Source organism: Pygocentrus nattereri, chromosome 10, assembly GCF_015220715.1.
Source record: "Pygocentrus nattereri isolate fPygNat1 chromosome 10, fPygNat1.pri, whole genome shotgun sequence".
Lineage (NCBI taxonomy): Eukaryota > Metazoa > Chordata > Actinopteri > Characiformes > Serrasalmidae > Pygocentrus > Pygocentrus nattereri.
Genome location: NC_051220.1, coordinates 2,743,684 through 2,760,384, shown reverse-complemented (window position 1 = coordinate 2,760,384; position 16,701 = coordinate 2,743,684). Strand labels below are relative to the sequence as shown.

General features: G+C 42.3%; 1 protein-coding gene across 4 annotated transcripts in view; it reads left to right on the top strand.

Moving 5' to 3' along the window:
- The window catches only part of chst15 (carbohydrate (N-acetylgalactosamine 4-sulfate 6-O) sulfotransferase 15), a 48,115-nt gene that overhangs the window by 20,566 nt on the left and 10,848 nt on the right, over positions 1 to 16,701 (top strand). For 3 of the 4 annotated variants that reach the window (XR_001856679.2, XR_001856678.2, XM_017684765.2), the window contains exons 2-6: positions 9,650 to 10,444; positions 12,601 to 12,940; positions 13,140 to 13,280; positions 14,118 to 14,274; positions 16,088 to 16,244. Coding sequence is in view for 1 of the 4 variants with exons in the window: in XM_017684765.2 (XP_017540254.1) it covers positions 10,022 to 10,444; positions 12,601 to 12,940; positions 13,140 to 13,280; positions 14,118 to 14,274; positions 16,088 to 16,244 (1,218 nt within the window). In the remaining 3 variants the exon portion in view is untranslated. Of the gene's footprint in view, positions 1 to 2,972; positions 3,085 to 9,649; positions 10,445 to 12,600; positions 12,941 to 13,139; positions 13,281 to 14,117; positions 14,275 to 16,087; positions 16,245 to 16,701 lie in introns of all 4 variants that reach the window. The other variant, XR_001856680.2, reaches the window with a different exon arrangement.

Genomic DNA, 16,701 nt, shown 5'->3' with positions numbered 1-16,701 from the left:
GGAGACAAAGCAGGAAAACACATCCTGATTATTTTTCCAGGCGATTTTAAATATGATTAACCTGCCCTGTCATGTGACACACAAGTGAATTCACTACAACTGCCAACAGCAAATTTTGGAAAACCCTGTCTTGTCTGTTTATGTAAAAGTCGCATCTGGTTCTTGAAGGGTCGTTCCATTTCATAGGGGGAAGATTTCAACCACTGCCCCATGTAACTCAGTTACACTCGAAAACAAGGGGTAGTGGTAAAAATAAGAAATGGGGTTGGTCCTAAATATTAAGTGAGTCCCACAACAGGGAAATTTCACCTCCGCAATCTAACCCATCCATGCAGTAAACACCACAACACACACTAGTGAACACACACACACACTAGCGGGCAGTGAGCACACTTGCCCGGAGCAGTCGGCAGCCCTATCCAGTCACCTATTGTCGGCTCAGGGGATTGAACTGGCGATCTTCTGTTCGCATGGCTGATTCCCTAACCTCCAGCCCATGACCGCACCCTCAAATTACACAAAAGACACAAATTATAGACCTTATCATACACATTATATGTACTATTCTTATCACAAAGTATAATCATGTTATCATATTATATCCATTTCTGCATTCAACACAGTCATACCACAACAAATTATTGGAAAGGTCAGCTTGCTCTCCAGCTGGATCCTAGACTTCTGACTAGGAGACTTCTTTCAGGATTGATTACACCACTTCCAGCACCACCACACTCAACACTGGTGTTCCCCAGGGCTATGTCCTCTGTCCCCTGCTATTCACACTGCTGACTCATGACTGTGCTGCAAAGTATAGCTCGTGTTTGCTGATGATAGTACAGTGGTGGGTCTCATCAGCGACAATGACGAGTCAGCACACAGGGAAGAGGTGGAGCAGCTTGAAGACTGAGCCAGAGACAACAATCTTCTCTCTTAATATTGGTAAGATGAAAGAGATGATTGTAGACTTTAGGAATAACCGTAGTGGTCACTCTCCACTGCATATCTAGGGTTCAAAGAGTCAAAAGCTCCAGATTCCTTGGTGTGCACATCATTAACAACCTTATTTGGACCCTCAGCACTACCTGCCTAGCCAAGAAAGCCTAGCAGTGATTTTACTTCACCTTCCTGAAGACAGCAACCCCCTCCTCCTCCCCCTCCTTACTTTCTACAGGGGGAAATAGAGCATCCTGACCAGCTGTCTCTGCGCCAACCCTTTTCCCCACACCATGGACTCTTCACCCTCCTGCCATCTGGCAGAAGGTATAGAAGCATCCGTTTCATCACCACCAGGCTCCACAACAACTTTTTCCCTGAGATGGTCAGACAACTGAGCGCACTGATGCTGGCTGGGCTGATCGCACGGCCCTTAACCATCACTATAAATTCTTTAAATCTTCATTTTTATTTATCCTACTTCATGTGTACTGTTTTGCTGTTCTTTCTAGTTACCACATGGATTTGTCATATATTCTTACTGCTCTTTTAAAATCATGGTCTCTTGTGTTTATTGTTCTCTGTGTTTATCGTCTGGTGTGTTTTTTGTGTATTTTCGCACTGTGGTGTATCTACACTTTACATAGTCCTGTGTAAGTGTTGCTGCTGTGTGTTGCATCACGGGGAGCAACATTTTGTTCCGATGTACAGAAGCTATGCTGGAGAATAAAAATAAAGACCACTTGACTTAACTGGGGCCTGCCACTCGGCAGTGAGAACAGATGCTTGTGTGGGTAGAGCCCTTTACGATCCTTCTGGTCTTCTTTAGACGGCAACTGGTGTACAACCCCAGGAAGGATAGAAGCTGAATCCTAGTGATGTGCTGGGCTGTTTGGACCACCCTCTGGATAGCTTAGCATTCAAGAGTAGTAGAGTCCCCCTTCCAAGAGTGATATCTGGCAGTGACACAGACATGCAGAGGACACTTGAGGTGTCCCAAATTACTTTTGACTGCAAATTATGCCTCTAAAAAGTTCAGCTTTTCGAAAAAAAAAAAGTTTCAGATTTGATTAGTACAGTTTCTCTTTCAGTTACGAGGATATTAAAGAGCTGAAATATGCATATTACTGCTTGCATCATAAGACTGGCAACCTAAACAGAAAAAATGCGCTACATATCTTGACGTGTGTGTAATCGATTTTATTACATGTGATCTCTGTTTACTGCCAGACACATTTTCACACAACGCTCCATGTTCCTGAACGTTCCTTGCCTGAACAACTGCTCCTACCTCCTCTCTCCGACGCAGGGGCATCCTGGCTTGTTCGAAGCTCCATATACTGAAGAGCACATTGTGCATTGTTTGGTTCAGATGGCTTCATCCTAGAAAGAGTTTTTACAGAATATCTGGGGCCTCTTTCGAGCGAATCTCCCTGTATAATAGTGCTGAGGGAGTGGGCTTACTTTTAGGCCATGTCATTTCAGTGTGCACCTTTAAATATTCATAAATCAGCATATAATCTCATAAACTAGAGCATGCTGTGACTTTCTGGGTGGAAAATGTATGCATGACAGAACATGGTTAAAAGAGAAGGTTTGGGACACCTTTGCCTTCTTTTGAAAAAAATGAAAATGTAATTTTATCAAGTGTAGAAACTATTTTGGACCAAATGTAGTTGAAAGGTTCAAGTATGATGAGTGCCGATATCACAGTTAGGGGGTAATCTGTGTGGGGTTTGGCTTTATTAGCTAAATAGCACGGTCACAAATATTGTCATAAATATTTCCACGGCACATTGTTTTCCTAAACCTGCTTAATCTTCAATTTTTTAATGTATTTCAAACCGACAACTTATTTTAAATAATTTTGAAAAGCTAAGCACCCCCAAACTTTTAGTGGGCAGTGTATATGTGTCCCCAAACTTTTGGCGCGCAGTGTATATGTGTCCCCAAACTTTTGGCGCGCAGTGTATATGTGTTTCTGACCCAGAAAGGCACTCAATCATGTAAGTGGCTGTTTTGTTTTATCTCCACAGTTTCCGTTTGGCTTGATTTTGGGCCTCATGCTGCGATAACGCTCTCAGCTGGAGTGTCTGCACACTGTCTCATCTACAGCATCAGCTGCTAATGAAGAAGCTCTTCTGCCCTGTAAGAGTCTGTGGACTAAAGTTTACTCGTTTGAAAGTGCATTTAGGTTGCCTTTGCTGTTTGAATCATTGTCTCAGGTTTTTACAGCGGTAGTCGAAAGATGTTATTCGGAGTGGTTTGATGTGAAATGACACATTACAGAGAAACCTGCTGAATTTGGTTCCTTTCACAGTGGCAGTGATAGGGACCAGGGGTAATGTAGCCTTGCAAGGTCAGATGTGATCTAAATGAGGATACTCGTCTGGGGACACCTTAACCTTTTGGTGGTGGATCAAGGCACAATCTTCTGAAACAATGGTACACCTCTCTAAAACCTGCCCACAAAGTCCTCTATTCTGTGTTCTTTTAAAGTACAGAGTACAATCAATAACCAAGCTTTGTAAGCTTGGTAATGAAGTGCTGTCCTGACTGTTTTCGTTACATAAAACCACTCAGATGTTATAAGTGGACCTCATGGAGAAAAGGTACAGTTCAAGAAAAATGTGGAATATGGGACCCATGAGAAATACTGCTTGAAACCGGCAAAACTGTCTGCCGATATAGGGAGATAATATAATACAGAGGAACTTAGTAATAAAGTTTGAGTGACGTTAATTTTTTTTCAGCAAGCAGTAAGTAACGTAATCTTGTTACATTTTGAGAAATGTAATTAATAACTTTAGTAATGGATTGCACTGAATCAGTGTTGGAAGGCATGCCCGCTCCAGGTAAGGGGAAAGGACTTGCCCCAGGTGGAGGAGTTTAACTATCTCAGGGTCTTGTTGACGAGTGATGGGAAGAGGGATGGTGAGATCGGCGGCAGGCAGGGACAGGCGGGAGTCACTGTACCGGAGTTTAGTGGTGAAGAGGGAGCTGAGCCCCCTCCCCGTGGGGATGTACCAGGCACATCCTACTGGGATGAGACCCCAGGGTGGTCCTAGGACCTGCTAGAGGGATTATGTGTCCAAGTTGGCCAGGGAGCGGAATGAGCTGGAGGAGGTTGCGGGGGACACCGTTTTCGGGGATTCTCTGCTCTACCAACTGCTACCGCGACCCTATCTGGACTAAAGGGTTAATGATGATGAATGAATGAATGAATGAAGGAATGAATGAAGGAATCTGTCTATACTAACAGTAACGCTAACATCATGTACACACACCATATAACTATGACCGGTGGTGGGGCTGTATTAATATAACTGGAGAAAAATCTGCCAAGACGACAAACACCTACATGTATATTTAGGAACAGGACATTTAACTTCAACTAAAATACTCATTTACTCATTTTATTTCCATGGGGTCCTAGGCAGCTGACTGCCTTTGCTTGGCCTTTGTTGGGTATGGATAAGACCACCTGCTTCCCAGGCCGCCCCAAATGGTACACCTTTTTCCGTCATCCCAATGTGTTGCATGCAATGTTGAAGCAAAAATGAGGACCACTCAAGGACCAGGTTGGGACCCACTGGTTTAGATATTTCACATCGTTTGTCTCCACCCTAATGAGTCTTTGCTCTACACACTTTTACCCCCAAATTTTCTCATGGCTGTCTCTTAACTAGGGTCACGTCTAGCTTTGGGAGACCAGGGGTTGCAATGTCTGCAACACGCAAGTATAGCCATTGTATTCAATATGCAAAAAACCTGTGAACCTAATTGTGTCATCTGAGATTTTATATATGATGTTGCCCCCTTTGTGGACATTAAGTGCCACTGTCCACACCCTAGGACTTTGTCTTACCAGAAATTTGTCCATTTTGCTGACTTTCTCGACAGATAACAGGATAGTCGGTGCAGAATAGCTGTGAATTGTGATTGTTTGGCACATATTTAACTTTAATAAATGTTTTAATAATAATGACATTTTGGCACCTTAATTTTTAAGAGCATATAATATTGAACTATATTGTTTTTAACCAAGATTAGGTCAATTAGAGCAACAAGTCTTAATTAAGTCTGATTAAGTCTTGATTCCAAACAATGCAATTTTCTACAATTAAATCATGAAAAACCTGAAATACTGATGGTACAGAAATTCAGAGAAAGCTGCTTTATAAGAAACTTGGCTCTTTAGCTTCATAGACCAAACCTGTAGTATGAGACCTGGGTGGGATCTTAAACTCTGAGCTCTGTTTTATGTGAATGTAAACAGTCACTAAAGTAGTTTTTAAATGAGAAATATCACTAATTGGCCTTTTCTCTCTCAGAGCGACGCAGAGAAACTTGTTCATGCATTTTTTACAGCAGAGTTGATCACTGTAATGGTCTTCTTACTGGACTTCCTAAGAAAACAGTACATCCTATACAACTCCTAACATCCTAACAAAAACAGCACAGAGATCAGATCAGTCCGGCTTTAAAAGAGATTTTAAGGCTCTAAATGACCTTAAAGTACTGGTTACATCACAGAGTGTCTGTCTGTTTATGTTCCAGCATGTAGTCTAAGATCTGGAGATCCTGACCTTCTACAAGCACCTTCTGTAAAACACAGAAAACGTGGAGAGACTCGTCCAGTTGTTCTGCTTCTAAACTGTGGAGCTCAGTTCGGCTTTTATTAGACAGTCAAGCTCAGTGCTCACTTTTAAGAAGCATCTAAAAGCGTCTCTCTTTAACTCGGCATTTAACTAAAACACTACGTCTCGTGGTTTTTATCTTCTCATTTGATCCGTTTCACTTTCTTCTGATTCTGAATAAATACTAATCATTTCTTGTATAACTATGTTTTATCACCTGTAAAGCACTTTGAGCTGCCACCGGCATGACAAATGCTATATAAATAAAAAATATGAATATATATTTAATTAAAAATATATAAATTACACACTGAAAAATAAGTACTGAAAATGTATTACACAGTATAAATTTAAGTAGCTTGACAAAATCAGAGTTTCTTATGAATTTTTTGCCAATGTTCTGTAAAACACTCAGCTTGGCAACTGTTGCAAAAGAACTACATAAGGACGCAGTGGTGGGTGGAGCTTGGATCGGTCAATTACAAAACAGGGCAGGTCACTACAGGGCAGGATGCACAAACTGAGCAGATTTGTGAGCTTTTTCAGACACATGCAGTGCTTCTGAAATCAGTATCAGTCATTTGTGGCCAGCACAACAATAGCTCAACTCTATTTCCCTTGGCAACGTCCTGACCTGCATCACAGATCGACTTACCTGCCTTCATCTCCATGGGAACAGAGATGTCCTCTTTTGACTTCACTCCCTGTCTTGTTGCATTCTCTCCTTCTCAGTCTGTGAAAGCTTTTAATGCATAATCATTTCCCAAGCCCTTTAATGAATGAATGCAGTATTGGATATCCATAATGCATTAGCACCACATGTGTCCACTACAATCATCACAAAGGAATGCATGGTAACAGCACATGCTGGAGGCCGACTACACCCTATAGCCCCGGACTTGTGCACTGGTGCGCTGCTCATTGGCTTCTTACAGAGTCCTGTATCTTGTATCCTGAATTACAGGCCTCAACTAAATTCTCAAAGACCATCTTTGTCCAGGAGAGCAAAGGAGACCACGGCAACTCGTATCTCATGAAGGAAGTCACCTGCTGTGAGCTGGCTTGGTGGGTATATAAGGTGTGGAAGGTGCTCTCAACCAATTTGGGCATGAATCCATCCTTGCAGGTCACGTACACCAGTACATGCTGACTGTCTTCCCCGGTGCGGATCAGATCTTCCAGCAAGACACTGCGACACGTCACACGACATAGAAACGTTGCATGACCAAGACTTGCAAGTACTAGCCTGGCCCCCTAATCCCACCAGACTTGAACCCAACTGAGCATCTGTGGGACCACCTGGATCACCGTGTTCACTCTATGGATCCTCCCCCAGACCCCCTCCAGCAGCTATGGGATGCACTGTCGTCAGCATGGCTCCAGATATCTGGGACTAATAACCAGGACCTTACCGAGTCGCTCCCAGCCCGTCTGGCTGCTGTCCGTCTTGCACACGGCGGTTGCTCTGGATATTAGCTGGCGGTCATAATAATGTTCTTCAGTGGTCAGGACGCCCATGGACCCTCAGAGAGCAGGTACTATTTGGGTGGTGGATCATTCGCAGCACTGCAGTAACACTGATGTTTTATGTGAAATATTTGAATGAAGAGTCCATCTCAACATGCTGAGGAACTTCAAATACATTTGAGTGTTAGTGGGTGTTGTGCAGGTATGAGTGGATCAGACACAGCAGTGCTGCTGGAGTTTTTAGTCCTTCATCAGTGGTCACAAGACGCTGCTGGCTGGATATTTTTGATATGTTTAAAATCTCTCAGTCTCTCTCTCATACACACACACACACACACACACACACACACACACACACACACACATATGTATATATATATATATATATATATACACACACAAACATATTTTATTAGGAGCTACATATCACCAGTTGGTCAAGCCACTTCTCCAGCAGTGCATATTCCCTGGGAGTGTCCGTCATAAATGTACATAAATTTTCCATTTTTTAAAAGGTCTTTTTTAACTAATGGCTTAACTAAATCAGGCTAGTATTAGGCCTTTAGGTAGTATTTGACTGAGGCAGCATTTATGTAGCATTTGTCAGAATGTGCTGTAGATGGTTCCATATAGAACTTTTTTAAATAAGGTGCTTTTTTTCCCACTGCGCGTCAACATTCAGCGTTACCATGGCAACAGCGCCGAACAGACGTTAAAGCCCGTAAACGGTGGAAAAGCAGCTCATCTTACCTTTTTCTCCTCCGTCTGGCTCTAATAACGAAGCTGAGAGCTGATCAGAGTTAATGATCTTCTCAGCGAAGCTCGTTCTGCTCGTTAGTTTGTGCTGATGATGCAGTGATTCAGTCACGTGACGTCACTGAGTAGGAGGAGCTCATGAGGGTCATTTCAGGCCGGTTCATCACATTAATGACAGATTTGAGTCACTGACCTAAACGAGTCTGAACCGTTCGAGCTTCTTTGTGAAGTTGTCCAGTGGTCTGGCAATACTGATGATACCCTTGACATACTCAGAAATGCAGATTGTGACTTCATTTATTGTGATTATGATAAAAGGTCATCATATTGCCCAGCCTTAGTAACACGATGGTGTGTTTTTATGTTGTCTGAGTGTGTGGATGACTACCATTGAAAGAATGAGTGAGTGAGTGAGTGAGTGAGTGAGAGAGAGAGAGAGAGAGAGAGAGAATCAGGGTGATAGACAGCATCTGGTAGCTAACAGCTGCTGTCCTGTTTTCTTAATTAGGCATATCCTGAGACTGTCATATCATAATGGATAACTCATTGTTAACAGCTCTCAAAACACACCCACACACACACACACACACACACACACACACACACACACACACACACACACACACACACACACACACACACACACCACTTGCTCACAACTCTGGCCTCACTGATAGGAAACTTTTCTAGCCAGCAGTTAGAAGTCTGCTAAAAGCTCTGATAATCCATTATATCATCATATCATTTTATAGTCAGGACTCCAGGAGTGATGTGATTGCCACATTTCTCAAGCTGTTATAAATAATAACAAGGTCATACACAGTTGAGCCATATTATTATTATTTGACTTCACTCCCTGTCTTGTTGTAGTCTGTCCTTCTCAGTCTGTGAAAGCTTTTAATGCATAATCATTTTCAAAGTCCTTACTTTAATGAATGCATGCTAACAACACGTGCTGGAGGCCGACTAAACCCTTTAGGCCTGGAGTTCATTTAATACGGGTGATTTTGCCGTACCTTGTAGTTTGCTGCTCATTGGCTTCTTATAAAGTCTTATAACACTTGTTTCTGCGCTCACTGTCCACTTTATCAGCTCCACTTACTGTATAGCTGGTCTCTGTAGTTCTACAGTTACAGACTGTAGTCCATCTGTTTCTCTGATACTCTGTTACCCTGTTCTTCAGTGGTCAGGACCCCCATGGACCCTCACAGAGCAGGCACTACTTGGGTGGTGGGTCATTCTCAGCACTGCAGTAACACTGACGTGGTGGTAGTGTGTTAGTGTGTGTTGCGCTGGTCTGAGTGGATCAGACACAGCAGGGCTGCTGGACTGAGAACCAAAAATATCCAGCGGGCAGCGTCTTGTAGGCGGCGTGCTGTGACCACTGATGAAGGACTAGAGGACGACCAACACAAACTGTGCAGCAGCAGATGAGCTGTCGTCTCTGACTTTACATCTACAAGGTGGACCGACGAGGTAGGAGTGTCTAATAGAGTGGACAGTGAGTGATCTGTGTCTGATCCACTTGCCCCAGCACAACATCAGTGTTACTGCAGTGCTGAGAATGATCCACCACCCAAATAGATGGTGTCCGTGCACTGGTGGAGGTTTTTTTTTCTTACTGTTTTTGTTGCATTCTGCAGTATTACTGTAGTGGTAATATCTACTATTTAAATAACCATCAAACCAACGTCTGCAAGTGAGACATATTCAGGAATCTGAGCAGCAGCGATGCTCCACTGACTGAGAAACCCAGACGAGACGTTGGTCAGATCAATAATCACGTATTAAAAGCCTATGTGATGTATTTATAGCTTGGTTTACAGTAATGCCCTCTCTCTTTATTACAGGAACACGCTGCGCTGTCATCATAGCTGCCGTGAGCGTGACCTCAACCAACAACATCTGGCGAGTGTGTGCGGAGACGTGCCACACAAAGTGGGATTCGTCTGAGTTCTGAGGAGAATTCGCCGTCACCAACCTGCCCACTCATTCCATAAAGCCTCTCCACTACCCACAGACATCCCACAAACAATGGCTTAAAGGCCGCAGGGACGACCCCTGCTGAAAGAGCGATGAGCTAATATCAGTGGGAGTGTATTTTTCTGGTACTTTTTCCAGGAGTGCCCTGGATTGGATTAGTCCTGTTTTCCACAATTTAAAGCTCAATGGAAGCTTCTTGGCGACCAGAAAGCTTATGGTAGGCATCAGGAGAGACCACAATGGACTACAAATATGGCCTTCTTACCGGTGCTGTGGATGAGGTAGAGAACTACAAAAGAAAATCCGTCCTCGGAGACGGATGGTTGAGCCTGCTGACCACAGTGGAAGACAGCAAGGGTCTGTGCCAGCCATGGGGACCCCAGAACCTCGGGTTCTTACGCAAGGCCAAGGTCTTAAGCTTCCTGTTCTGTCTTGTAGCCACATTCTTCATCATGGCTTCCTATGTCCTGACGCGAGGCCAGAAAGGACTGCAACTTACACCTTCGCCATATCACTTCAGGGTGATGTCCCAGTCCTCAAACCTGTCCTCAGGGAGGGATTATGCTGGCGTGAAGGAAGTGGTGAGGAACATCGTGGCCAAAGTGGAGTTCCATCAAAGAAAAGTGCCGGAGTTAATGGAGCTGAGGGAGAGAGAAGCTCACGTGAGTCTATACAGCTCAGTTAATATACATCAAGTGTATACATTGTGCATACATCCACTTCACATTTACACAATGTGTTTTGGCTTAGTGAAAAATCCGCACAAAAATAAGTAAATAAATAAATAAGAACGCGTTCATAAATCTAAACAAAGTAACTGATAGGTAACGTGTTCAAAACACGTACGTACAAGTTTTAAATAAAAATTAATCAGGTTCTACATAAAAAAATATGCAGAGATATGCGTGAAAGTTTTAGGCGTCTAAGAAAATGTTTAACCAGTTTCCCTCAGCAGTGAGTTCATCACAATATACATTAGAATAAAGTCGTATTCATAATTCAAATAAACAGAAAAACAATAAAAAGGAACAAGAGTTTCTTGGGTCCATATTTTTCCTGGACACCTTCACAGCCGCCACAGAGACTCGTTAATATCATCAATGACATCATGAGCTCAATTTACTGAGCTCTGATTGGTCAAACCAGGAGCTGCTTTTTAACTACATATAATACTGGACTTCCTCGAGGAGGAGAGGCTTGGAGATGGTAAACACACACACCAACATCCAGAACATCACTGTTTATTATATATATATAATTATTAATTAATATTTTATACATTTTGTTTATTCAACTATTAACACTTTTCTCAGCAGATAAACACAAACTACATAAATAAATAGATTTTGAAAATGAGTCTTGGGTGCCTCAGACTTTCCTTTCGCACAGTACTGTATATTCTCATTTAAATTTTATTATAAAAGAAATTGCCATTGGATGAGATTATATTATGCTATGACTGGCAGTCTTGTTGAAGGTGAGGAAGCATCCTGAAGTTTTTAAGGACCACATTATTAACCCAAGTACAGCCCTAATCATTCCTTGCCGTACAACTAGTTCAATGATGTGCAGTTGGAAATTTTATGGAAGCTCTTGGACTGGCACACCTTCTGTAACAGTGGATGGCTGACCAGACAGAGGATGTGAACCCAGGTCGTCTTAGTTACATCCCATGGCCTAAAAGGTGAACCACCACAGGTTTTAGATAGAGAGGACCCAAGTGCCAAGCTGATGTACAGCAGAAGGATGAGCTGAACTCAAGAACTTAAACACATGACGAGCCCAGGGATAAAACCCAGGCCCTATTGATACTGGAGTGCTTTATCACTTCACCACTGAAGCCGTAAGGAGCGCCCTTACATGGAAATGCCTGAAAGTGGGAAAAGCAATTTGAATTATAAACCCACCCATTTCTGTCGGGCGGGAAGGACGCCAGAGGAAAACTGGCTTTCTCAGAAATTGAGAGAGAAATTAGTAATTAAAAGAAATGAGCTGTTGTCTCTGACTTTACATCTATAAGGTGGACTGACAAGTTAGGAGTGTCTAATAGAGTGGACAGTGAGTGGACACAGTGTTTAAAAACTCCAGCAGCACTGCTGTGTCTGATCCACTCAGACCAGCACAACACACACTAACACTGCATCACCATGTCAGTGTTACTGCAGTGCTGAGAATGATCCACCACCCAAATAGTACCTGCTCTGTGAGGGTCCATGGGGGTCCTGGCCACTGAAGAACAGGGTAACAGAGTATCAGAGAAACAGATGGACTACAGTCTGTAACTGTAGAACTACAGAGTGCAGCTATACAGTAAGTGGAGCTGATAAGATGGACAGTGATGAGGTGGTCATGATGCTATGCCTGATCGGTGTATAAATGTGCATGACGGCCTATTCAAACATACAATCTGAGTCACCAAGAAACGGTGTGCCTTTCTTTAGAGGACATTCAACTACAGCTCAGTTAGTCAATCCAAAGACTACAAGATTCAGAAGATTCAAGTCCAGAAGTGAACACTTTGTGATTCCAGCTGTTGCTAATCTACTGAGCAGGGATCAAAACTATGAAACATACTTTATTTACAGCTATACAGAAGTGCTTTTCTGGCTTCAAACAAACCCCCACTCTTTTCCGCTGCAACGCTATCCAGTCTAAGGTATTTAATGTAGCATAGGTAGCTAATGCATTTAAAATCATTTAAAATCAGCTAGATTTGAATGATTTAACTGTTAAGGTACATTATGATATTATTATGATATGTTGCTCGTTATGGTATTGGACATCGGTTTAAAGCCTAAAAGTATTTCTTCTTTCACAGATTTTCTCTGCAATCCCTCGTAAATTCCTTCCCTACCTCAAGAATCCCTGCTGGTATGAGGAATACACCGGGAACAGCACAGTAGACCCATATGGGCAGAACTTGTATGCCCTTTACTCCAAACGCTTCCAGGTTGTATACAACCACCTACGCAGTGCTTTTCAGGAGCATCTCCACCATGAGGCAGGCAGACTCTACCGCCTCCGCTGCCTACCCTACTTCTACATCATAGGGCAGCCCAAGTGTGGCACCACAGATCTCTACGATCGGCTTCGGCTGCACCCACAGGTCCAGTTCACCACCATGAAGGAGCCACACTGGTGGACGAGGAAGAGGTTTGGTGAGTATAAGGCCTTAAAGTCTGTTGCTTGAGGTGTTAGTAGTTGAGGTGCAATAAAACCAGTCACCACTGCAGGAGAGCTGTGCTGAAAGTCATTGCTTATCCCTTCATCTTTCCTAAGATGATGCAATCCAGCAGAGAAGGAACAGCTGTCATTTTTCCACTTGACTTACTTTGAAGATTCTTTTCTCCTTCTCAGGTATTATCAGGTTGAGCGAGGGTTTCCACAGCCCATATCCACTGAAAGACTACCTGGACCTGTTTGATCAGGCAGCTTATCAGATTCAGGATCTGCTGGGCAGTTCCTCTAGAAGAAACAGCAAGACAGACATCATAATTGGTAAAGTTACAGCTTGGTGTTGCCCTGATGGAGTGGAAATATAGCGTCCTTTGGAATGTCAGTATCTTTTCCAGCATAATAAAGCTTGTTGTCAGAGACAGTTTCTCTAGACTTTGTTGTTTTTTTTCTCCTAATAGCTTGGTGGGAAATCAAAGAAGGTTCTTGCTAATGGAAAGTCTGTATGGCTCTTTGGAGTTTCGTTGCCCTTCTGGCAGACTCTCAGTCCTGCTTTGAGTCATATCAGTACAGTCCATCTCTATGTAGCAACGGAAATTAAGGCCCAGTCCCGTTTCTTCTTTTTACCCCTACCCCTTGTTTTTGAGTGTCACCCTAACTCTTTGGAACTGAGTTACAAGGGGTAGTGATTGAAATCTATTCCCTTTGAAACGGGACAAACCCTCAAATTAAAAATAAAAGAGCATCACTTCATTAACAGCTATTAGTGCTGCTCTGTAGGCGACCCTGCCCGTCTGCAGAGACAGCAGAGGAGGGGAAATTTCCCGTTCCACCTTAAATAGAGCATCAGTTACATTCTGGCGCTTCAGGCGTCAGAACTGCTGGACTATTTAAGGTGGAACGGGAAAGTTAGCTAGCTAGCTACCGAGACATTAACATGCTATTAGTGATTTTTTATGCTTGTAATGAAGAAAAACGACCAAAATCCATCAAGTGGCTTCTTTCAAAGATAATCTGTTGAAATCTTTAATGTCACACGATCTTCATTGACTCAGATCAAGTGAAATTAAACACTCATGCCAGTGATAAGACACTTGAAAGGAATGTTTTAATGGATAATAAGGGAGGGTCCATATATTGATTACTGTGTTTAATTGACAGGGGAGGCCAGCGCGTCCACTATGTGGGACAACAACGCATGGGTTTATTTCTATGACAACGGAACAGGGATGGAGCCTCCTTGTCTGGTGCAGGACTTTATCCATGCAGTCCAGCCAGATGCTAAGTTCATAGTGATGCTCAGAGATCCTGTAGAAAGGTAATACACCTATCTAATAAATGTAGCGATGCACCGAAATTCTGTACACACCCGGGAAAAAAAATCTATCTATCTATCTATCTATCTATCTATCTATCTATCTATCTATCTATCTATCTATCTATCTATCGATCTATATACACTTACACTTTATTAGGTACACCTTGCTAGTAAAAGGCTGGACCCCCTTTTGCCTTCAGAACTGTCTTAATTCTTCGTGACTTTCAACAAGGTGTTGGAAACGTTCCTCAGAGATGTTGGTTGGTTATTTGAGTTCCTGTTGTCTTTCTATCATCTGGAACCAGTCTGCCCATTCTCCTCTGACCTCTCACATCAACAAGGCATTTTCGTCCACACAACTGACCGCTCACTGGATATTTCCTCTTTTTCGGACCGTTCTCTGTAAACCCTAGAGATGGTTGAGCGTGAAAATCCCAGCAGATCAGCAGTTTCTGAAATACTCAGACCAGCCCGTCTGGCACCAACAACCACGCCACGTTCAAAGCCCCTTAAATCCCCTTTCTTCCCCGTTCTGATGCTCGGTCTGCACTTCAGCAAGTCGTCTTGACCACCTCTACATGCCTAAATTGAGTTGTGGCCGTGTGATTGGCTGATTAGCTATTTGTGTTAACAAGCAACTGTACCTAATAAAGTGGCCGGTGAGTATATATACACATTTAAATTTACTGTTCAATTTATGCCTTTGGATTACAATAAAGTTGTCTGACAGAGATCTAGACAGAACTAATTTAATTTTAAACAGCTTGCTGAATTAAATTAAATATGCTCATAGAACGTTTTGTTTACTTATACAGTCAAAACATTGGATTATTATGGCGCATTAATAAGCTGTTAGGTTGCCGTAGACCATATTTTCCACTTGATCTGCTCAGTTTTCCACACACAACATAAAATTCTCAGCAGTTTCCATTCAGGTTAAGTATCCTGATGGTTCAGATGAGTTGTAGAATTGTGAGAATATAACACTTCATAGTTTCCCACAGGCACCTAAAGCTAAATTCCAGAGCCACTCGCGTTTTTAGTGTAAACAGTGTTTTGTACAATGCAAAGCAAGTGAACTCACTGGTCACATCTAGCAGTCTGGAGTTTCTCCAGCAGGGAGTTATTAGGACACAGTCCGCTTTAGTGTACGTCAGTTTAAGAGTGCAATCAGCCAAGAAACCCAGCAGGATTTAACAGAATTTCAAAGTAGTGTATTAATGAAAGATATCGAGTTGCTCAATATTATATTTTTTGCCCACAATTTCCAACTTTTTTTCTTTTTCAGTAGAAAAACTGACAAATAAAAACCACCAGTTGCTTTTTTTAGCATTACATACTTTTACCACCCTTTTGTTGCCCCCCGTCCCAACTATTTTGGAACATGTTGTTGGCGTCAAATTCAAAATTGGCAAATATTTTTCATGAAACAATAAAATTTCTCTGTTTCAACATTTGATATGTTGTTTTTGAACTATGTTCAGTTAGCTATAGGGTTTAAATGACTTTTTGGGTTGTAGATTTCTCTAAAAATCATTCACTTTAGATTCAGCCCTGCAACAAACTATAAATGCCTGGTTTACTACAGGCCTGTTTATGTAATGACAGTTATCTATCTTGTGATTGGCTCATTACACAACACAAAGCCCTCTGAACCAAGAATTTGCTGATAAATGCGTTAGATCTAATTTGATTAAAGGCTGATGTTTCTTCTACCCACATGCTCTGACTCCAGATTCGTTGTCTGTGTAAGTCAGAATATTAAAAAATGCTTTTTTCTTGTCTCTGTTTTCATGCATATGTGTATATGTAGGCTTTATTCAGACTATCTGTACTTCGGCATGGCCAACAAGACAGTGGAGGACTTCCATGAGCGCGTCTCTGAGTCCTTGCAGCTCTTTGAAGTCTGTCTGGCTGAGAGATCCATGCGATCCTGTGTCTACAACACTACCCTCAACAATGCCATGCCTGTGAGTATGCAACTCATTCATTTTGGTGCAGCGTTTCTTCCACGTACCAAAGGTTTTATTTACATTGTTAAATGTAGTCCAGCACAAACCATGTCCAAGGTAAAAGTAGAAGTTCCTCCCTTTAGACCTCCACTTGAGTAAAAGTACTAAAGTATTTCCCTTCAAATGTACTTAAGTATAAAGTAAAAGTACTAAAAGAGTAATTCTGGCTCTGATCTGGTCCTGTTATCATTTTTATAACCAGACTGGCTTCATGAACTCATTTCAGGTGAAAGTCCTCCAGCGTCTCTCTTGGTAAACCAGTCTTTTAATAGAACGTCATTAATTAGTGATGCTGACGTCTATTAAAATGATCAGAAGTACAAAACACTGAAGGTAAACAGTTTCCATCAGGGAGAACCGAGTGGCTCTGAAATCACTTTTTACACACAAGCAAAGTTTCAGTTTCAGATTTATT